The 23,502-nt window shown below is 40.3% G+C and overlaps 1 protein-coding gene across 1 annotated transcript; it reads left to right on the top strand.

Moving 5' to 3' along the window:
• Positions 1-823: 823 nt before the first annotated feature.
• Positions 824-22,938, top strand: alx4a (ALX homeobox 4a). Its single transcript, XM_051379390.1, has 4 exons — positions 824-1,522; positions 13,133-13,452; positions 17,664-17,792; positions 18,745-22,938. Exons 1-4 carry the CDS (start codon positions 1,171-1,173, stop codon positions 19,063-19,065), a joined length of 1,122 nt encoding a protein of 373 aa, XP_051235350.1. The 5' UTR covers positions 824-1,170; the 3' UTR covers positions 19,066-22,938.
• Positions 22,939-23,502: the final 564 nt, after the last annotated feature.

Here is a 23,502-nt window from a genome sequence, read left to right as displayed (position 1 = left end):
GCTCTAAACAACTTATTGCATAGATTAGGTGGCCTTTCCTAAATGGCTGCATACTAAAAGGGGATTTACAAATAACTCACTATTACTACCCTAATTAATATATATCTTCTCACCTCACAAAGATGGCTGTAAGCACAATTGGAATTTTAGATGTTGGAATATTTGCAGTCAGTTCAAGTAGGCTGTGTTTATCAAACCAAATCGGCTGGAAAAAAACAAAGTTGCAAAATTGACAAACGAACTCTGAAATAATTTATAATTATATAATATAATAACGACGCCAATACACATAATCTTACAGTATTATTCCATATATGTTTTGCGTCCATCTGTATTTATGTTTACTTATATATATTTAATATTTCCCATCCAAAGAATAACAGAAATTTAAAACAAAGTCACAGATTCTTAAAGTTTAAACGCTTTTCGTGACATATCGAAATGTTTTCATGGCTGAAATAAATCATTAGTTTGATGTGACTTTTAAAAAATTCGTTTCAAGTGATAATTCAAGTATTAAAACGCTCTTATATACTAACTCAGTTTTATTCCGAAGCCGCAGAGTTGGCTGTAAGAACACAATCGCCTGCGTATGGATGATTTGCCCTTGATGAACCATTGCGAATGAAGCGTAAAATTGTGCCCTCTCCGCCCCAGTGCCATCACTCATGGGCTATATTCATATCCAAATTGCATTAATGTCATGTGTTAAAGCCCCCCGCCCCTAATTTTGCAAACGTTTTTTTTTTCTTCTTCTTCTTTTTTCCAGCTAATAAGCGACCTAACTCGTTCATGTCATCAGCATAATCACTTGGGAGAGGTCTTGAAGCCAGGAGATCTGCGTCCCATCCTCTGAGGAAAGACGGGTTTGTGTAACTGTGCTCAAACCTGAGGGGGAGTTCGGAGTGTTTGGTCAACGACAGTGGTTCCTGGAAAAGATCTGAATCGTTTTATAACCAAACCCAGCTGCGGTCTGGTGTGCGTTGCAGTCTCTGCGTGCGTGTGTGTGTGTGTATGTTCATCTGTATGAGGTAGAGGGAGAGGAGGGGGTGTCTGCGCTTCCCTTTCCCAGAGAGAGAGAGAGAGAGTGAGTGAGAGAGAGAGAGAGAGAGAGACAGAGAGAGAGAAAAAAAAGTTTGGTCTTTTTCTCCCCTTGACTCTTTTTTAGGTATGAACGCCGAGACCTGCGTTTCATACAGCGATATGACATCCATGGATTCATATTATAGCCCATCCGCAGCGCAAGGTAGGGATCACCAGACGGACCACTTTAGGACATTCCCAGGCACTGACACCAAATACAGCCCCACAGCCTTCCTGCCCAACAAAGGTCAGGCTTACGGAGAAAAGTCCCGGAGCCCCTTCCAGCAGGAGTGCCAGTCATTGGATGCCGCCGCAGCTGGGCAAGGCACTTTCAGCAAATACCACCTCTTCATGCAGAGGTCTTCTTGCAAAACACCCCCCGAGGAGGGCAAACTGCACCAGGAGAGCGGACACAACGGAGGGATCATCCCGTGCTATGGTGAGTTGGGGGGGGGAAAGGTGTTTAAGGTGATTAAGTTATAGGCGTTCACTTGGCAAGGTCCAGAGTTTAATTTGTTAAGCTGTTTTCCTCACAACTTATCTACAGAAATGTACCATGAGGATGCCTTCTCCGAACAGTTGTGTGTGTTAAAGTTTACTATATACCTGCGCAGATTATTTTTGACATGTCAGTCCTCGCTCATCATCGAGATTCTGAGTGTAGCCTGAGTGGTTTCGAGGTTTCGATCGCAATTAATGGCGCAGATGCGTAAAGTGGCCATTGTGGTTCTGCCTGTGAACTGACACAACTGAGATATGTCGCGCTTGATTCCACATTGTCTCTTTAATGTCTGACTGATAACATTACATATCCACAACTATTCCAACGGGTCTGGTGCTTTTTTTTTTTTTTTTTTGCTCCTTTGTTTTCTTCTCCCTGTCTCCTATAAAACGGGAAACCTCCTTCGTGCGTAAAAAAAGCATCAGCAAACTTTTCCCAGAGGACATCCCAGCTCGCAACGCCACGACCCAGCAGTGTGTGTAACACAGTTAAGAAGAGGCATAATCTTCCCGACTATCAAATTGTCCCTTTGGCCATCAGAATTAAATTAGGGCGCATTTAATGCGATAATCTGCATTACAATCCTTAATATTGGAGCTGAGTCGGACAATTGAATTAACAGGTTTTCAGATGGTACAAATAGTGAGCCCCAAACTGATAATATTTTCATTTCATTGCTCTGCCTGATTGGTTCCAATTAGATTTAATTGCGTGGGGACACTGTTGTAATGAGTGAATGATGAGGGTGTAAATAAAACTTTGACCCTCGTTAGGCAGGCGGCCACTGTGAAGCTGCATTCATTCCTGTTTTTTTTTTTCTCAGCAGAAAACATTTTCTCCACAACCTGAAACACACATGATACAATGAAAGGTGGAGAAACTGAATTCAGCTGGTTTGCCCTCATCAGCATCTCCTACCTACACACACACACACACACAGAAAGAGAGAGAGAGAGAGATAGAGAGAGAGAGAGAGAGAGAGAGAGAGAGAGAGAGAGAGAGAGAGAGAGAGAGAGAGAGAGAGAATAACAGTAATATTTGATATCATGACAGTAAATCTTCTATATTTTAATCCAGATTTAATTGTTGTGTTCAGCTTTGGGGCGCAACTTGAAAAGAATAAAGGGACAGAAATCAGAAGAAACAAAAACTAAAAACTATTTTTTTCGGAATGACTCAAGCTGCTGTGTAAATGCAGAGGAAGAACATACCTCATCATCATGTCTATGGCATCTTTCGGACCTCAAAGATTAAACACGGACACATTTTTATTCAATTCTGCCAAACGCACTTATGTATCTTAAAACTAAACTCTTATTTACGCTGAGCTGAAAACAGACGGAACGTGTTCTGAGGTTGTGTGCACAATAGAGGCATTCTGGTCTTGAGGAAAGTCACAAAGCCTTCAGGGCGCTTTCTGTCTCTCTTATGCACACACACACACACACACACACACACACACACACACACACACACACACACACACACACACACACACTATCTCTCTTTACCTATAAAGTGTATAAAATGTGCTGAATAGGCTATATAAAACATTTTAAGATAATCCACTGAGGACTATTGTTGAAAACGGCTGATTCAAATAATTGTGTTTAAAATATCGTCAGAATAAATGCAGATACTATAATTATTCAAATTTTATGACGAGATAAAAACCTGTATATAAATGTTGTATGTAACCCCCAATATTATTAATAATAATAATAATAATAATAATAAAAATAATAATGGAAGGCCAACATTATTTAACTGTCGCTTTTAGGAGATAGTCTAATTTTCTTTGTTGTGTACGAGCTGTTAGTCCATCAGTTTTACAATGAAATGTTTAGTGGAAGAGGTTTAGGGTTGTTTTTTTAGAAATCGGTCTGCAGGAAAAAAACAGAACAAAAAAAACTTTCATAGCCCCGAAATGTCATGAACGGAGATCAAACTTTTCAAAAACCTCATACTGGTCTTTTATAATGGCTGTTAAGTTTTTATTACCTATTAACCTTGACATCCGGTAAATCTAGATGAAATAAAAATGTTATATTATGTTGTTAATAAACCGCAGTTATTAGGCTGCAAGTAAACTGCAGTTGTTGTTTTTTTAAATATAGGCTCTTTCCTAAAAATATCCCTACAATTCCTACAGTTTTTAATTATTTTTCTTTTACACGGAACCTGGAGAGTGAAATCGTAGCAGATCTTATAAACACGAAGTGGTGAGTAAGTTCAATTACATTATATTTTATTACAATTCTTTAATTCCTTTTTGTCATTTTTACCACCACGGTTGGACTTTTAGGTGGATTGTGTGCAGGTTGCCATGTTTGCTCCCACTCTTCTTTTACAACAAAGAGCCTTAAATATAATGACCGGATTCACAGTGAACAAAACATCTCGGCGCTGTTAGACAAGAGCAGCTCTGGGATTAATGCGACTCAGATGCCCACTGCTCTGTTGGCCTTAATTTCCCTGCTCACAGTGACTTCTTCCTCAGAGACAAACCTCTTTTAACTCAGGAGAGATGCTGTTTTTATATTTGTAGAATTAATGTTTTCACCCCCTTATATCAAACATATATTCTTTTTAAAAAACAGAAATTAAATTCGTTTTGATGTGTAAATTATGCAAAGATTGAGTTGTTTGGCTGTTTCTCACTGGCTGAAGGTTCGAGTTAACCCATCTTTTTACTGACTGGACATAAACTGAAGGCAATAAAATATGCTGAACTTACTAGCTGAGAAGAAAAATGATAAATGATTCCTGATGTGTTTATTGGGAAAATGCTGTATTTCACTTCCTGCCTCATTTCTTTTATCAGACCTGTGTTTTACACAATCACTGGGTAGTTTCAAATTGTCTGAGAGCGGCTTTGTTGTTATAATTTGTGGCTTGATCCATTCAGTCAAAGGTGATGTGATGACTGGTCTCAGAGCTGTCTGAAGCTGCCAAATGTAACTGAGACATTTTCTGGCCGATGGAAAACAGCATGTCTGTCTAATAAACATTTACATACATTCGAGTCACTGAACACAGTTATAGGCTATTGTTTCTGCTCAACACATTGCCAATCATGTTGTGACACCAACAAGACAGCTCTTGGATCGTGAAAAGCTTTCGGCTCAGGCTGAGAGATCTGACTGCATCAGACTGACTGAGGCTGAAAGAAAATGTGTGAATAGAGGCAGCAGCGTGGCTCAAAAACACTGATTGTAGGCTGGCTTACAACCAAAAGCAGCATAAATTATAGGCAGATATAAAATGACAAAATAAAAAAATAAATAGTAGTGGAATGTGGAACATTAAACTACTTTATTACTAGAAAAAGTCCTGCATTTAACATTTTACTTTATCAAAAGTAAAAGTAGTTATTATGCTGTGTTAGTACATATATTATTTGATTATTATGACTGAGGCACATACTTTTTTACTACATATTTTATCTTTTGCATGAGAAATCTTAATCCGTAAAGTCTCTAGTAACTACAGCTGTCAAATAAATGCAGTAAAAAGTACAATATTTCTCTCCTAAATGTAGAACATTAACGTAAATGGAAATACTCAAGGAAAGTAAATGCCTCAAAATTCTATACAAGTTAGAGACATGTTTTTAGGTCTATAAAAAATAAAAGCTAGCCACCAAACCATAATTGAAAAAAATAGGGCCCTGGGGATGATTCAGTCAGCCTTAAAGCAGCCACCTACACGTCTTTGTGATCCTCAAGAGACAACACACTTCCTCCTTTGATGTGTCCGTGTCTTCTCTCAGTGTCTGAGGGCGCTGACCTTTAGCTCGGCTTTCCTGCAGTCGTCTGTTTGGAGAGCAGGGCGAGTTTCCCTGCATGCACACAGCAGAGAAAATCCATTCGCAACCCCTTATTTGAAACTCACTGGTGTCAAAAAGCACATTGCAACATTTGGAATCCAGTTTGCATAGTAAACATTTAGCTACACCAGTAAGACAACAGATGTGACTTTTTTGTAGGCCTAATTAGAGTGGGATTGTGCTTTTTAGCACTTTTTTGTCTTTTACGGCGACTGCGATGTGCAGGATAATGACATTTTAGCACCAATAACACGCTGCTGGTGTAATTAGAAGACAAAAGTCTGTAGTTTATTGCAGCTTAAACCATAATTAGCTTTTGGGAGGGAAATTGAGAATTCAATGCAGTTCTGCTGCCCTACGTGTGTAAATATTTCATTGCATCCAGAACCAGATTTAAGGGCCAACCTTCACGGCGCGATTGCACTTGCTTGTAAGATTGTGTCACTCCCATCTCCTGCCCTTTTTGTTCCTGCATCTTTAACCCAGCACAGCCATTTCAGCCCTTCGTAATGGCCATCTGCGCTGATTGGTTTGAGCAGGGAGTAATGGGAACCAGCCATGCAGCCCAGACAACTGAGGCACACTTCAACAAGTCAATGACATGAGTGGAGGTGACAAGGACTCAGGATCATTTTACCATTTAGCTTTAAGTTTGGCAGGGCAATTTACATTAGGCTCAGTTTGCATGGCCCAGTGAGAGCAGCAGGGCAAAAAGCCTCATGCAGTCCAGGACTTCCTTTGGTCTCTTTGTCACCGCGTCATGTAAACTGAACACTGAGACAGAAACCAAGCGTGGAGGACTGCATCAAGACTACAGATCAGAGATTCAGTTTTTTTTTTTTACCTGTGGTGTGTGGCTATAGTAAGGTGATTTTTTTTCCACTGCACTGAACTCACTTGACTTGATTTGATTGAAACGTCTATATTATATGTTTTGCATATCGTCATCAGTAATGGCCGAGACAATATCACCGATTTGCTGCTGAATTTCTTCTTTTTAGGAGAGAAAAAAAATATTGAGGGGAGTTGCTTTTAGAACCTGATGGCTTAAAGTTGAATTGTAACTTGCTTGATCATTTAAAGCTGGATCTTAACATATGTTTCAACTAACAACATACATAAATACAGTAAAAATCAGTTTTACTTTCAACAGCAGAAAAATAGTTCCCCGTGGCTTCTTTACTTTCTTTTTGTTACAATATTCATTATACCGGCAGCACGTGGTGTTTGTAAGTTTAATTGCACCACTACGCCTACAAAAAAAATACTTTAATATGTTATGTTTTGCCGGTAGTAGTAGTCAGTGTTTGTTTGTCTGTCTCAGTGTCCTAAAACTTTTTAAACCTTCTGTATTTACATGGTGGATCATTTAATTATGATTTTGTTGGTGAATGAAATGTTGTATTTTTGCCATTAGAAAACTATAATTTCTTATCCATACCTACTTACCAGTTTCCAAAGTTGTGAGCTGTGATTCCAAAACCTACAGTGGACTGTTTCAGAGAACATTGTTTGGATTGATGTGTTTGAAGCTTTTTGGAAGTTGACTGGTGGAAATCTTTTGTTGCATTTTCTTCTACTTGAACATTCAGATTTTCAGTCCATGACTCCTCAAGAAGTGATCATGCATTTTATGCAGTGAATTTCCCAGCAAAGTACTTTTCATTTTATGTGCGTGCACACAAAAATGTACTCTACCAAGTTTTTCCCACTCGGATGGAATGTTCTCTTTCGATCAGACAACAAAAACCTAAGATTAAGGAAATTCTGTTTTGCTCCAAGGTCTGAGAGAAACATTTGGAAGAGAGCTGGTGGGAGGGAAAGAGACACAGAGGGGGAGAGTGTGAGGGAGACAAAGAGTGCGTGAGAGGTGATTTATCAGTCTTAAGCTTTATGGATTTTTTTTTCACAGTCTGTAAATTTTGCACAGCCTGCTGAGACCGACCATCGCTCTGCTCAGTCAGCAGAGTTGAATTTTAAAGTGAATGGTTACCCTATCACATGATCACAAAAGAAAACTTTTTGTTAGGAAAAAAACCAAAATCATAGTGAGCTGATGTTTGCAGAAATATCTCAGGGTGATGTTTGTTCGTGTGTGTGTGTGTTTGTGTGTGTGTGTGTGTGTGTGTGTGTGTGTGAGAGTGTGGAGTATGTGAGTGTGTGTATTGTCACAAAATGTTTTGATGAATGCACCTGACACCACACAGTGTCAAGCTATTCATAGTCGTGTTATTTGTACTTCCAAAAGAGACACGGTTAGATTTCAAGAACACGAGGTCAGAGAAACTTTGACTGCATCTTCAGCAGTGTTGGAATTAAGTTTGTTTACTTTAAGTAGCTTTTATGTATTTTTAATGTACCATGACACTGTGACAATGTGAACGATGAACCGACAGAAAATGATCACCTGAATCTGCAGCTCCCCTCAGCTTTACGGAGCATTGTAGCAAGTTTCAGCTCATTGTTTAACTGTGCAACCCACAACTTCACTGTTTTGAGTTTTGAGTCACCGATCTCATAGTGTCTGTTTCTACATACTCAGCACCATACAGCATCCGGACAATGTTAATGTTAACCATAGCAGGGCATCTAGAAGCTAAAGAGTCAGTTTGTGGAGACCAAAAATAGAGCTAAAAGAGAGTGAATATTGGACTTACATTCGCAAGATAGCCAGAAACTCTAAATGAATGATAATGTTGCTCCGTAACTGCTGGATATGTAAATAAATAGTTGTTTGCAAATAGGTTTACCATATCAACCCGAAAAGTTGTGACATGATATTAAAATGTGTTTCCACTGCCCCCAAGTGGCCAAAAAATGGCAGGTTATGGTAGGTAAAAAATAGCAATGCCGCAATATAGTATTATCAGCAAATATACTTAAAGCATCAAAAGTGAAACTATGTATGCAGCAGAATGGGCCATCTGTGTTGTAGTATTATACATTATTTTATTGGATTATTCTGAATTAAATATGCATTAATGTGTAAGCAGGATTTTAATATTGTAGCGGGTGAAGATAAAGCTACTTTTATCTACTTTATATAATTGTTAGCGTTGGGTAGCTTAATCTATAACAACTCAATTATTTAACTTATGTAAATTTTTAATTTGCAAAATAACTACTAATTACAGCTGTTAGATAATACTGGAGTGAAATACAATATTTAAATAGTAAAGTAGCATAAAATAAAAACAGTAGCTCAAAAAAAGTGCAGAACTTGAGTAAATGTATTTGATAATTCTTGCCTTGGTTTGAGTGTCCAGCCCACACAGCATTGGGCATCAGTGTCTCAGCCTGTCTCTGTCTTTTCAGCCTAACAAGACGTTAAAAGTTAGACACCACTGAAAGCTTCATGTTATGTCAGAGTTAGTTTGACAAACTGTATTTTCTCTGTCCTTTTCTCTTTCTCTCTACTGTTTACGCTTCCCTCTGTTTCGGATATTTCTTTTTCAGTTTGAGCAACATGTTGTTAATCTCTCTCAGTCGCCGTGTGGTGTGTAATTTATAGAGTTTCCTCTTAACACTGTGAGCTGACCTCAGTCATCCCAGTCAATAAAGAGGCAGGGAAGGTGCCCTGTCGCTTTACAGCCAGTTAAATTACACTTTGATGTTGCTCCCTCGTTTTCAACTGTGAATTAATAGCTGTCCACGTTGCCTGTCTGACCCAAAAGAGCGTAATTTTGGTGCTGATAATCCAAGCAGGAAGCGCCATACAATATTAAAAATAAGGCGCGGTGGAGGGTCTTAAATAAATCAATATTTTGATTTTGATGTCAATGCCAACAATGACACCATGCTGCAAGAATAAATACTAAACTGTGGTGTACGTTGCATGTGAAAATTTGTACACAAACTCATGTGTTGTCCTGTACTCGGGTGGAAATATTCCGATTAACTGAAAATTACTGCTCAGTTTGTTCTGAAGCACTTTTTGTGTATTTAATTTCTGCAGAACTTTCTCTGTGCCCACCAGTTGCACACTTCACGGTACTTGGAACAGATGCTGACTGTTGGATCCACTGCAGTGAAAATAGAACATTCTGTGGTTGCAACTCAAAACACTGTGCATGGCATATTCATCCGAAAAGAAAAAAATTATTCTGGTTTGTGAGTTTGCTGGATTATTGTTGGAGCACTTGTGTTAAAGACAGTAGATGCAGAAGTGCAGGTGTAAATAGTCTTTTGTCAGGGGTGGATCTAGAGAAATATTCATGGGATGGCATGGATACTTTTAGGGGTGGCAGAAATCTATTCTGATTTTAATTGATCACTTATATCAATGTGCTTGGAAAATTTGAACTAAGAATATTCCATTACTGTGGCACATTAGTGAAGCATTGAGTAGAAATATTTAATAAAGGTGGCATTAGAAATCTGTCTTTTTTTTCCATCTCAAAGCCTATCACTTTTGTGGCCATAACAGATTTTTAAATTGATTTCTTTCTTAATCATGTTATTTTGAAAATGAATCTAAATTAATGTCCTAAAATTGACAGCATTTCACACCAAACTGGGGTGGCAGTTTAGGGGGGCTGGGCATTTGTTTTCATGCCATGTAATGGAAGAAAAAGCCAACTGTACTAATGAACATTGAGACAAAAGTTTTGATGCAGCGCACAGTCAATTATTTACTGCCTCTTTCCACAGAGATGACATCCTGACATGTTCGCAATAAGACATCTCCATGTTCTTCATACATATGGCGTTCCCTGCAGGAGGGCCCACTGCTGTTCACCTTGGGCAGTGTTGGAAAGCCTCACAGCTACAGCAGATCGCATGGATAACAAGGAGGAGATTGTCACAATATCCAACTCTTGCCAAAAAAACATCAATGACATGCGATACAAACAATGGCCTTTGATCAGAGAGAGGCCTCATGGTTTCAAACAGCCTGACAGCTCTTGCCTTGTGGGGACTGTGGGTGCAGGCCAGGGAAATATGATGAAATAACTAGAGAGTGTTTATGCAGGGATAAAACACATTTGCTCCCTTCAAACCTAACAGGATGTGTTCGTCATGGACAGCGAGGCAATTTTGCGGGCGTTAGACCCCCAGTGAGCACCCTGCCACCAAAACATGGCCCCTCAGCCCGAGTCAGTTTTCAGCACGGCAGTGGCACCGCCAAAGGGGGTAAGGGGGACCACGACCCCCCTGATACAGTCGCTGGTCCCCCCACTGGCCCCCCCTTACATGTTTCATATGCATAACATGCTTCCAAGTGATAGTTTACATTAGGTATAAATTCATTTAATAGTACTATTTGTTCGTCACTGCGTCATACTCTAATCATCAGTCCGATACTACAGAATGGAGACTGTTCAGCAAGACAAGTTTTACCATCTTTTTGCAAAGCTGGATCAAATAAAACAAAACCATTACAACAACTTTATTTGACAATTCACATCTGCATGCAGCTCTCGTCAACAAGGCTTCAGTTGGAGTGAATGAAAACAAAGGCTGCGGCCCATTACTAGATCTGGCCATCAAATCTCAATACAGTTTTGGTACTGACCCAAACCCTAACCCTCTTTTTTTACAAAAAAACAACGTACAATGGTAGAACAAAACAAATCTCCAAAACAAAAACTGGGGTTTACATACCTGAAAAGAATAAAATAACATCAGTCCAGCACCTTCATGTGACACTGGGTCTCTGCATGCATACCTTCAGAGGGACAAAGGTCACATATGATGATAACATGAAATAACATTAAAGCTCTCCCAAACATAATAGCATAATATGCACTAAAATAGTTAAGGGATGTTTGGTAAAATGTATCCATATGGATAAATCCCACAACCTTCAGACCCTTTTAAACATCCTTGTGCCTACATCTTGGTACTATAATTTATCACGTATCCTACTAAGACTGCACTTGAAATATACACTTTAGTGTGTGTGTCTGTGTAGGAGAAAGTCAGTCCATGATAAGCTATCCTTTCACCTCACCTTGCAGCACATTACCCAACATGGCAGTGAGATGAGGGTCACTGGGTGTGTGTGTGTGTGTGTGTGTGTGTGTGTGTGTGTGTGTGTGTGTGTGTGTGTGTGTGCGAGAGATCTTCTGTGCTGACTGAGTGCTGAGATTTGCACACGGAGCTCACATGAACGCACACACCTCCTGGTTCTAACCTGACAAATCGTTGGATGGGCAGATGAGCAGAGACGTCCTCCATCCTGAAAATAACTTCATCTCAGATGGTATCGAGGTGCGGGAAGGTGCAGCACTGCTTGTTGCTAGTAGACTGAGCCAGACTGCACGTAGACGTCATTAAACCAACCGCCTTCACCTATTACATCCTTTATGATGTGTATATAAACTGGATAGTTAGGCCAAGGGCAGCAGCAGGGTGAAAAAGAGTCTGCCAGCTTAGACAAGAACACTGGCATAGACAAGCTGTGGAAATTTATAATCAGAAAGGTTTAATAGTTAAGCTACAGCCATGAAAAAAGCAAGTATGTGTGTGACAGAGAAAGAAAGAGAGAGTACAAAGATGGGCCATTCTCTTTTTTCGTGTGGCTACAAATTACTTCCCAGCAAATTAACTGCGACAGTCTTGCTGCCAGGTGACTTTGCAGCCACAAGATAGACCTCAGCCATGTGCAGGACTGATAAACAGAGTCTGAGTGAAAGAGAGAGAGAGAGAGAGAGAGAGAGAGAGAGAGAGAGAGAGAGAGAGAGAGAGAGTGTGTGTGTCTTGCAGCAGAGGGTGTGGGTGGTTGGGGAGGGTACAGTCTCAAATTATGGCCAGGGTGTCTGTTCCCCAGCACATCACAGAATGATCTACGAACTACAACTGGATCCTGTAAGAAGCCAGTGATCCAGGCCATTCATTACACAGGCACATAGACAAACAAATCGACACATACTCGGTACTGTGTGCCAACAGATTTCACAACTGTCATTTCCTCACAAAGAGTGAGAAATTCCTTTGTTCCACCCTTCAAACCCCATGAATTATTATACTGATCCTACAAATAAATCACAAGTTATGAATATTCTGCCAGAGGCAAGTGACTGAATATTAGAGTTGAATAGAGTAGAGGCTCATTAAATATTTTTTAAATCTGTTTGCTGAAGGTACTAACAGAAATGAACAATGTTTGTCACGGTTGGTGATTAAAATATATATGTAATTTATGACAAAAATCCTTCTATAAAGGTGAAAAAAAATGAGTAAATCCTCTTTTACCATTTGACTCATGTATTCACATTTTATGAATTAAAGACATTTGTATTTTGACTAAAAAACTAAATGTCCAATAAACCTTTTAGACAGATGTTGGATAGACAATATTGCAAAAATACCGGCTTCAGTATTTTGAATGAGGCACCAGAAAGAGGGAGATGAGGATGAGGGGGACGTTTTAATATTAACAGCTTTTCCTGTGAGCTTTATCATCTTATTCTTTGGAAGAATCCACATCCAAAACACATGACTTAAATCAGTGAACTCTGCCTTGTCTTTACAAATAGCAGTAGAACATAATGCATTACGTGTACATCTATCTTAGTATACTTTTATATGCTGTTCACTAAAGGTGAAAGATTGTGTCTATAAAAGCCAAGTTATAACACTCCTTTCTGCTCGACATAATGTAATGATCTTACTTTCTCACGCTTCCCTTCATTCAAAAAGATCAGATTCTATCTTGATAAAATCATGAAAACATAAATCTTTTAACAGTTTTCATCTCCTTTCTGTGTCTGCAGGTAAAGATAGTTCAGGCCTGACAGACTCTGACTTGGCCCCGGACTCCGACCCACCTGGAATGGACACCAGCTACCTGACTGTGAAGGATCAGGGCGTGAAGGCAGCCTCTGATCGACCACCAGGCACAGACTTGTCAAGCCCTCTGGACAAGGGTGATGGCGGCGAAAGCAACAAGGGCAAGAAGAGGCGCAACCGCACAACCTTTACAAGCTACCAGCTGGAGGAGCTGGAGAAGGTTTTCCAGAAGACGCACTATCCTGATGTTTACGCCCGGGAACAGCTGGCACTGAGGACCGACCTGACTGAAGCCCGTGTGCAGGTAATACAGGACACTCAACAATTTGGTAATCTCATATGCAGCTAAAGAGGCAAAAAAAAAAAAAAAAAAAAAAAAAAAAAACAACAGCTGGTAGATATATAAAAGGAAACACAAACATACCAGATTTGTAATAGCACACTGAGGTTAATTTAAAAAACGCCACACTTGTCTAATCAATATCTAATCGTGGCAACATTACATGTAACCAAATGCCTCTCCTATCAATAAGTAAAAGAGAGCTCTTCATCACAGCAGAACAGACAATGTTTAAATAACACAACCTCATGGATCCTTCAACATCTGCAGCTCTACAGAGATAACGTCACTCACAGAACAACATGAGAGATTTATCTGGTAATGTGGGAGTCGAGGGGAGAGAGTGGGGGAGTGGGAGCCAACAGAGGCCAGGGGGCCCATGGGGCTGAGGTTTGAGCTGCCTGGGCCTCATATGTGCAGTTTTAGGAGAGCAGACTTTCATCAACATATGAGGAGACTTGTTTGACTCTGCTGTGTGGGATCGATGGGATCGTCTCAGTGGTCTTTTTCTCTGTACCTGTAGCTGCTTGGTTTCCTGAATTTGTGAGTTCAGTTCAGCTGTTATTAGTAGAGCCTGAGGCATACAGCACCTCTGTGACCGAAACCCTTCTAGTGACCTTCTGGCCTGATTAACATACAATCTGGTCATGACTGCTGTAATGCATTCCAACACTGGAGAAAGAGACCTCCACCATTCCTGTACATATGCGTGGTGTATATGTCTGTCTGTCTGTGTGTGTGTGTGTGTGTATGTGCACTACGGACCATCAAAGCCCCTGGATTTTCTGTGTTTTTCTTTCATTAACATCCTGTTCAGACAAGAATGTGTCCCTGCTGTGGTGTCCAGGGTAGGTGTGAAATGCTTCCCATGAGCTCTGAGCAAGTTAGCAACTTACATTTTCAGTCATATCTGACTTTTGAGAATTTTTTGAGGCATATGTCATATTCTAGTCTTTGTTAAAACAAATGCAATGATACAATACTCTGGCTTCATTTTTATTGTGTGGCAGCGCCATACATGGGATGAGATAAGAGCTCAATTAAAACCAATCTTTTACATGACGAGCTGGAACGGTGACCAGAAAAGCTTTGCAGTGAAACACAGGAAGTCTGTGCAGCCGCAGGGTTATAACTCAACCCTGAGGCTCTGAGGGTATGCTGCTCTGCTCTGCACTGCTGCTCATACTATCACAGACCTGACTGCTTCAGATGGATGCAGCTTTACAGCCCTCGGCTCTCCCAGCGGCCCTCTTAAACACTCAAGTTAAAAAGATAAAAGACACGAGATGCCTAGTCTGTCAGAGAACAGGGCTCTGCGCTCCATTCAGGTCATTCACACGCAAAAGGACTCACAGCTCATGAATTCTGTGTCAGGAGTGAAAAAAATGTCAAGAAAAAAACCTTACCGCTGCCGAAAAGTTTACTCCAAGTTTTAAAATTTACAAGCATTTTTGTTAAAATACAAAAACTAAAAAATCCCTAAAGGATGTGAGTATAATTCTGAGGAGGGTGATAATACACCTCATTGACTGATGGTTCTCACACAGAAAAAACAACGGCTTTCAGTTAAAAAAACGTCAGCGTCTGGAGTTGTTTGCTTTTTCAGTCTCAGCCTTTCAAAGGGAGAAAGTAAGTTCAGATCCGAGTCATATGCACTACAGATACATGGGAAGGTCAGGGGTCAAGGGTCGGGGTTTCAACAACATCACATCACTTCTCAGATTTGCCGTTCTGTTAGCCCAGAGAGCTCAGAGAGCTGAGATGGCATCTGACATGTGGAGTTCACCAGGCAAACACAGGTGTCCATATGAGTTTATAGATCCAAACAGTTAATGGAAGATGAAACTGCAGGAAAGCCTGACTGACGGATTAGGAAGTAGACGATGGCCCCCTCAAACACAGGGTCACTACAACTTGCAGATATGCTAAAAAAGGGTCAAAACATTTTTAACCCAAAAAGAGAGAGAAGAGAGAAATTCTGACAAAGATCACTTTTCTACTGACACGAATGTAAAATATGTCAGGGATTAAATTAGTCAAGTCAATCAAGTCCCTGGTTTTCAGCTTCTTAATCGTGAGGTTGTTTCTTGTGTGATTTTAAAAAGAATCAATTTTGAACTGAATGAAAAGATGATGAAACATCACTTTCACTTAATGAAATTGTTAAATTGAAATTGGTAATTTATATATCATGTTTGGATTTTATGGACTTAAATATTAATCGATGAATCGAGAAAGTAATTTTCAGTTTAATCAGTAATCAAAATAATTGTTAGGTTCAGCTCTCGTCAGATTGATAATAAACAACTTAATTCAGAGAGGACTGGGACGCATAATACTTGAGCGGTTAACTAAAGTTTGAAATGACAACAAGGCCAGTATTATATGAAAACATAAAGTTGATTAAAGTAGTAGAGTCTTGGTACAACACATCACTAATCAGCAAAGTAAAGACAATCAAATTCAAATTGCACCATATAAATCTTGTGTATCACTCCACTGTTGTCCTGGACTTACCTTTAATTGACATGGGAAATAAGAAATTATGTGGTTGAGGATTTGGGGGAAAATTGAATAAACTTACATTTAATGAACAACAACACTGGTTCAGAGGTGTTTCCATGATATTATTAGTGCTTTGGGGGTGTTGGGAAACTGAAGCCAGGCTCAGCCTTGGATTTCTTTTTACTTTGGTATGGAAGCTGACATGAGTGACAGCAGAGGCGGGTTATCAATCCTCTGAGCCGGTCTCTCACTTCAAAGTGTTTTCGGCCCCATACAGCTCTCCTGCTGGGGCCAGTTTGGCATTTCTCTGCTCTTTCTCTCTAGGGCTGTAACATAAATAAAGCCTCATTGAAAGTCCACCAGCTACTTAAGCTGTCATGGTCTTTACCAATTACTGTCACAACGCCGTGTGTGCAACACAAAAATATGTTCTCCCTGTATAATAGCCAACAGACTGGGCACAAAGCAGACAGAGAGCGCATGAGAGCTTGCGGTGACACTGTATATTTGGACGTGGAGATACATTACAAGCATCTTTTAACGTCTAATAATCATAAAGCAACATTCTTTTAGAGAAACAGTGTCTTGTGCAGCGGTGTAGATCCTGAGTGAGACAATGCAGAGAAAGATGTATGAAAACATCAAGGAAAGAAGGATTACGTACTCTGCTCCGTGTGCTTCTCTAACTTAGGAGGAGACAGCATCTCAAAGCCAGGAGCTTCAGGCTTCAGGAAATTAAAAAGGAAAATGCAAACAAACCCCAGTTATAATCCCATCTCGCTTTTCAATTTCCCATATTGCCTCCTTAAATTTGTAGCGATGCGTCCGGGCAAAGAGCTGATACGTGAAATAAGAGAGAGTAGGTCAGAAAAAGGAAAAGTTTTGTGTGGTAATCAGTCCAGTCAGGGAGTAACAATCAGATAGTTAAAGGTTGTATAACAAAGGATAAAATTATGACATTGAGTTTTGAATTTTTACATGTTAGGTCTAAAGCACATCAAAGACAAATGTATTTAGATTACTTTCACACACTCTGATGGAGATTCAAACATTCTTTCAATAAACAATGGTGTCAGATTTAGATGTCAGGGATGATTGAGTCATGCGAAAAAGTCCTGCTCTTGTTAGACAACAAATAAGCCAAGGTAATGGGAATGAGATCTGTTTACATTTTGTTTTGAGGACCTAAGTGGAGTGAAGGCTGCAGCACACTGTTTACAGTGGCTGTTTTCCCTCTTTTTCTTTACAATTTCCCGCTCCTTTACACCTTGAGCTCAGCCTACGCAGACTTACACCTTTATTACTTCCACTGCCTCTGAATTATGTTTGTAGGCTCCATCAGCTCTGCAAGTTCACACTAGAGTTTGAAAAGAAGTTTGCATTTATGATGTGCTGCCGATACCGTTTTTTGATATTCAGCCCTTCAGCTTTCTGGCAGTACTGCATAAGATCATTTCAGAAGGGGAACTTAGATTTGTATCTATAGAAAAGTATTTCCTTCAGATTTGGGGTAAACGTCCTGTTGAAGGGGTTTAAGTGAACAAGTCACACTCCAGTTTTTTATTTTAAACGTCTCATTGACTCAAGACCAAGACTGGATACTTGGCTAGATGAAAGCAAAGATCCCTTGTTCTCTCAGACATAAACGTTCAGACATTTTCTCTCTGCAGGTTTGGTTCCAGAACCGAAGGGCAAAATGGAGGAAAAGGGAGCGTTTTGGTCAAATGCAGCAGGTCCGAACACATTTCTCAACAGCTTACGAGCTGCCTCTTCTGACGCGTCCTGAGAACTACGCACAGGTACAGAATGAGTTTACAGATTTGACTTTTTCAGCCAATTAACTTAAAATCTCATGTATTTTTCTCAACCAACTGTGATTTCTAGGAGACATGGTGGATTGTTCATTGTTACTCATTTCTTACTTGACTGGAGACTTCATGGCAACATACATTTAAGTCTTCATATTTTTTTTTTTCTCAAAGAAAGTTGTGTGGTTGTGGTGATGCAAAATCTATTATGTTTATACCCTAAACATGAAGCTAGAGTTAGCAGGCAATTAGCTTAGCTTAGCATAAAGACTGGAATCAGAGGGAAACAGCTAGCCTGGCTCTGTCCAAAGGTAACAAAATCTGCCTACGAGCACCTCTTAACTCATTATACTGCGTTTTCCTAATCTGTACAAAAACACAAGTGTAAAAGAGACTGTGTTTTTCAGAAATTACGTGCTGGAACTTTGCTGGTTGCCTTACCTAGTAATCTAATCTAAAAAATCTAATAACCATATATTCCAAAAATCAAACTATTCTTAACATTGCCCATCTTTTCTTATTTGCTTTTCGTGTTGGACTTTCTAACAACTTTACTATTACATGCCATGCTTTTTGGCAGCAAACTGTTTTTGAATACACTAATAAGAAAGGTTTTCAAAAGCAACAATAACTTAACTATGACAAAAGGTAAGTAAATACTGTCAGGGATTGCCTTTCTAAAGCAAGATTCAAGACAAATATGAACTGAAACCAAATGAAAACTGATGGCCTGGGAAGCAGGAAATGAATCATAACATGCTGCCAGTAATTTTTGTATACACAAGTTGTATTTAATGGGATACACAGCCAGTACAGTGTTTTAATGCATTGGACAATTATTGAGATCATATATATGAAAGGGCATAATAAGAAAGAAGTCAGTGGGGTTAATGCCACAGTTCTGCCACTCTTTAACAATATTGATTTCTCATCAATATTTCAGATTCAGAATCCCTCTTGGATCGGTGGCAGCAGCGCAGCATCTCCCGTGCCAGGCTGCGTTGTGCCCTGTGACACTGTGACTCCCTGTATGACACCTCACCCCCACTCTGCCAGTGGGGTGTCCGATTTTCTGGGCGTGCCGAGCCCCGGAGGTCATATGGGACAGGCTCACATGGGCAGCCTGTTTGGTGGATCTCCTGGCATGTCTACAGGCATCAACACGTACGATCTCAACATGGACCCTGACCGCAAGTCCTCCAGTATCGCTGCTTTGCGCATGAAGGCCAAAGAGCACAGTGCAGCCATATCTTGGGCCACATGATGTGTTGATACCTGCTGGATGGGGGGGACCTTGTTCACCTCTGAAATGTCTACACAAACCCAGCATGGGGTGAGGGGGCACTAAAATTGAAAACTCTAAAGGCAACAGTGACTACCTTCATAAATGTTGCAATAAATTAATTATGCAAATACAAGGATGGGTGAAGATTACTCAAAGAGAAAACAAGATATTTGATAAGTGACGTGGCACTGCCATGTTTCTCAACCCCTCTGATGGGAGAAAGCAACCACAGTGGGAGGGTGAGCTTTTGTCGAAAGCCTGGTGGGAGATGATGCTGTACTGTATAACAGGAGTTGCAGTGTAGTACTGATGATAGGCGAAGGAAAAAGTTAGGAAAAGTTTAATAATTTCAAACAAATCCATGCACTTATTTGCTCAAATACAGGAAATTCTGTTTGTACAGTGCTTTCAGTGTCATTGTAGTTCTCTGTTCAGGGGCTGTTTTATTCCTACCTTATTATTTAAATTTTGAGTGTTATTGTTTTTTTCCCATCCAGTCATTTTGTTATGCAAGCATCCTTAAAAAACTGAAATTAAAGTTTAGTTGTTATATGCCATGTACATATTATTCTAAGGCAATCTTTATCAGCATTAGCACATGCAAAAAGGTGTAACTTAAGTCACACTGTTGTATGATAATGCTATAGAAAACTGTTTATATCTGTCACATTATGAAGCTTCTCAGATTCAACACAAACATTTCAGTTGCTAAAAAGGTCAGAAGTGGTTCTGCCCTCCAGCATTTAAAAGTCAAACAGATGAAATGTGGTTTGTTTTAGTGCGGTCAGGGTGAGAGATCCACCTGCCGCACTGACTCAGTCTGCTGATGGCCAGTGAGAGGAAGGGATGGAGGAGGAAGTGGTGTGTGGGAGTATGAGAGGGGCACAGCAGGCCTGCTGCTCTCAGGGCTGAAGAGCCTGGGAGCGCCAGCCTCCAAACAGACCCAGCTCTGTTTTTAGGAGGACGGACTCCAAGTGGACATGACTGTGCCCCTTGCATTTCCAGTCTCAGGAGTTTCAGAGAGAGAAGTGCCTACTAGCCAGTCATTCTGCCAGAAATAACAACGAAACCAGCAGCAGCCACCTTTGAAACAGAGGAGGCTGGTGGAGATTACACAGAGTGTGTTGACACTTTTAAACACTGAAAGGATGTCAGTGTTCAACAGCGTTTTTCTGGACTTTAACACAGCTGTGTTTGGCTGTTGTAGAATGGCGAATGGTCATGAAGCAGTGCTGGCAATTGTTATTGTATTTCTTTCTCTACTTTTCCTCGTTATTTCTGTCAAAACCAAACGAAGAAGCCATCGACAAGATTACCGCAGAGTTACCTTCATTGTCTCCAGTAAGGTTTTTAATTACATCTCAGCTCGATGTGGCACCTTGGACCACTCAGCACAGGCTCAAGTAAATATCATCTTCATCCTCCAGCTTCAGACACCTTGAAGTCCTATTTCACCACAAAAAACATGCATCTATTCATGACATACACATCTAACAAATCCCTAAATGAGGATGGAAGACAGTATTCAATTTTAGTGAATGAGGCAACAGGAAGAGTTGAAGGAATTTCTGTGGGATTGATGGTATGGCTGAGGTACTAGCAGAGACTTTACCAGGGATCCAAACTCCCAGATTCTCTGTGTGTTGGGTGTTTTTTTTGGTAATTGGATTACTTGCAAATTTGTTTGTGAATTTGCACTGTTAAAGTGCAGTATCAACTGGGTCCTGCATTATTGTGGCTTTATCTTGTACAGAGAGGCCATGTATCAAAGTCTAGTTCTAAAACCTGAATTATTTTAATTTATATTGTCCTCACATAGTGTATGATCCTAGATAAAGTGGTGTTTAAACAAATGACTTGACATACAGAAAACCTGGGATCTACTGGACTGTAGTATTCCAGTATAGGTGTACTGGTTGGTTTTGGGGTCTCTGGGTAAGCAACATGGGCCCAACAGCAAACATATCAATCCTGCCATGGTTACAGATTAAAATAGTCAAAAAGGTTAGTGTGTAGAGTAATAGAAGACGCCATAACTACGCAGGTACTGTCCCAAAGTTTGGGGGTGTGGATCAAGTCTGAAGTTTGAGCCCAGCTTCATTAGTTTTTTTGGCATTACATCTGAGCAGGACCTGTTTTAGTAAAACCACTAACATGTCAGGGTAAAGCGCCAAAAGGAATTGTGTTCCTTGTCTCCACTCTGATTACTCCCTGTTTACTTCTATCTAGGTTTGGAACAATAAGCCTGTGCTTGTTTTTTTCTGTGGAAAGAGACAGAGAAGAGGGACGGCAACGTAGAGGTTAAATTGAGCTGGAACCAGCCAGAGATGAGATCTCTCAGAACCCAAATCATATCCATATATCCATATGCTTGTATCATTCAAATATTTAAATAGTGAACTTTGTTTTTCCCCTGGTAACTGCCAGTGACATAAATAGCAGATGAGGGTTCAACAATGAGGTTATGCATGTTCTTCCTTTGTTTCCAAGGCCTGATTTAGGCCTTAAGCATAACAAAGGCTTTTATGGTTTTGAAAAGCAAACCTGATACCTTGTTGTACACCTTCAGGCAGAGCAACCATTGCTAATTCTCTAAACTGAACCACATTCACTGTCCTTCTGGGCAGGTAAGAGAATCGGGGTGCAGGCTATAACCTGTCAGTGGAGCAGATCTCCCTGGAGTCCTCCAAATTACATCCAGTTTTACTCTCCGGCCCAAATCTAAGGCGTATGCATAATCCTGATTATAGAGTGCGTATCTCAAAACTGAAAGGGTCTCCTTGTAAATGTGGACACGGGCCCCCCTGTGCTCTAGCTGTGGGGTTGGACGGAGGGCGAGCCGTGAGGGTGTCTGCTGTGTTCCGGTGTTCTGGGAAAAGGACAGTGCACACAGCTGCGCTCAGGGGGTAAATGCAAAACAAACATGCCTCACACATGCTTCCCCCTCAGCTGTCATGGCTCTGCTTTCAAAGATCCCCCCCCCCCATGACCCACCTCTATACACACATACGCATTGCACTGCGCCTCTCCCTTCGCTCACTTCCACTATATCCACTGGCTGAAAGCAGCAGACCCCAATCGCAGGGTCCGAGGCACAGCCGCACGGCCAACCCAGGAAGGCTTTTTAATTAACACTGAGCCATGTGGAGGCTGTGGATTGCAGTATTGTGTGTCAGGACAGACAGGACCGTCTGTCTTCTCGTTGGTTTAATGTAGACTGTTCCTCTGCACAGTGCACACAGACATACTGGCATTCAGTAGCTCAGGTTTACACAGTACATACGCATTGTTTTCACTATTTCCTGTGTATTTAACATTATTCTTTGAAACATCTCCAGTGATGCCCTACAATCTCATAGACTGTAAATGCAAGATTAGCTTAACATAAAAAGCCTCTTCTCTTCTGTATGCTGCATAACTCCATCCCTGAGTGATGATACCATCATCCACTTTTCTCATTTTCTAATACTACTGAAGTCAGGCAATCAGTATAGGAGTAGATATATGATAAATATGTGTGCTGTTGTGTGCATGCAAAATGGATTGAAGTGTTATAAGACTCTTGGAAATATTACTAATTAGATTTTGTGTTTTATTTTGTGAGACAATTTATCGAGTATTTGAGTGTATGAAATTTTTCATTTGGTGTTACATGGCAAAACTGTATTTTCAGAGTTGTGTTTGAACATTGTTTTTCTCTCAATATGTAATTCTTGCAAGTTTCAAAAGTTTTTTTTTTTTTTCTTCAGTTTTTGTGGCTTTAAGCTGTCTTTTGAAATGAGTGTATGAATTTACTAATGCTTGTGTTACGTTTTGCGTGTGATTAAAGTACAATAAGTTATTTCACTTCTATTCAGAATCAGTGTTTGTCATTTAGTTTGTTATGAAATATAGTACACGACTGACAATGTTTATACAGCAAAAGCCACAGTATATAGAGGATAGAATTTCTTGCAAGGTAATGGTGGTTCCCTGAAACCACTGTTTCCACACACTACAGAGAAAAATCAAGACAACTATTCTCTGATTCGTATTTAGAGGTCACTCAAGTCACTCGCAGTTTGCAGAAAAGCCTTTTCAAGTCATCGGCTAAACATACTGGTTGGCCACAACTTGTGAATAAGTTGTCTGCTGATAAGAACCAATGAATGTGCAGTGTTATTGCTTTGCACCACCCTGCCAAAATATTGTGTCATCCCTGTAGTCACATTCTGAAATCCCAGCGCATTTCAGTCCCTTTGAAGGGACTCGAGTGCTGAAATGAGATCGCACAACCCGCAAGAGTATCACACTAATTGAAGTTGACAAAAATACGAACTGCGCCCTTTTGAACTGCTGACATTGAACAGGGTGGATTAGGCAGGGTATATTAACAACAGGTGACAGACTGGAGGGAACAGTGGATCGTCCGTGTCA

Source organism: Dicentrarchus labrax, unplaced genomic scaffold (genome assembly GCF_905237075.1).
Source record: "Dicentrarchus labrax unplaced genomic scaffold, dlabrax2021, whole genome shotgun sequence".
Classification (NCBI taxonomy): Eukaryota; Metazoa; Chordata; class Actinopteri; family Moronidae; genus Dicentrarchus; species Dicentrarchus labrax.
Note: the sequence above shows the minus strand (reverse complement) of the source record. Positions and strands in the feature narration are given on the sequence as shown.

What these genes read in the sequence shown, in the direction of transcription:
- alx4a (XM_051379390.1), top strand. Translation starts at nt 1,171, where the DNA reads ATGAACGCCGAGACCTGCGTTTCATACAGCGATATGACATCCATGGAT. An exon ending in AGGGATCATCCCGTGCTATG is followed by an intron (nt 1,523 to 13,132) that starts GTGAGTTGGGGG and finishes CTGTGTCTGCAG; the next exon opens with GTAAAGATAGTTCAGGCCTG. An exon ending in GTCCTGAGAACTACGCACAG is followed by an intron (nt 17,793 to 18,744) that starts GTACAGAATGAG and finishes TCAATATTTCAG; the next exon opens with ATTCAGAATCCCTCTTGGAT.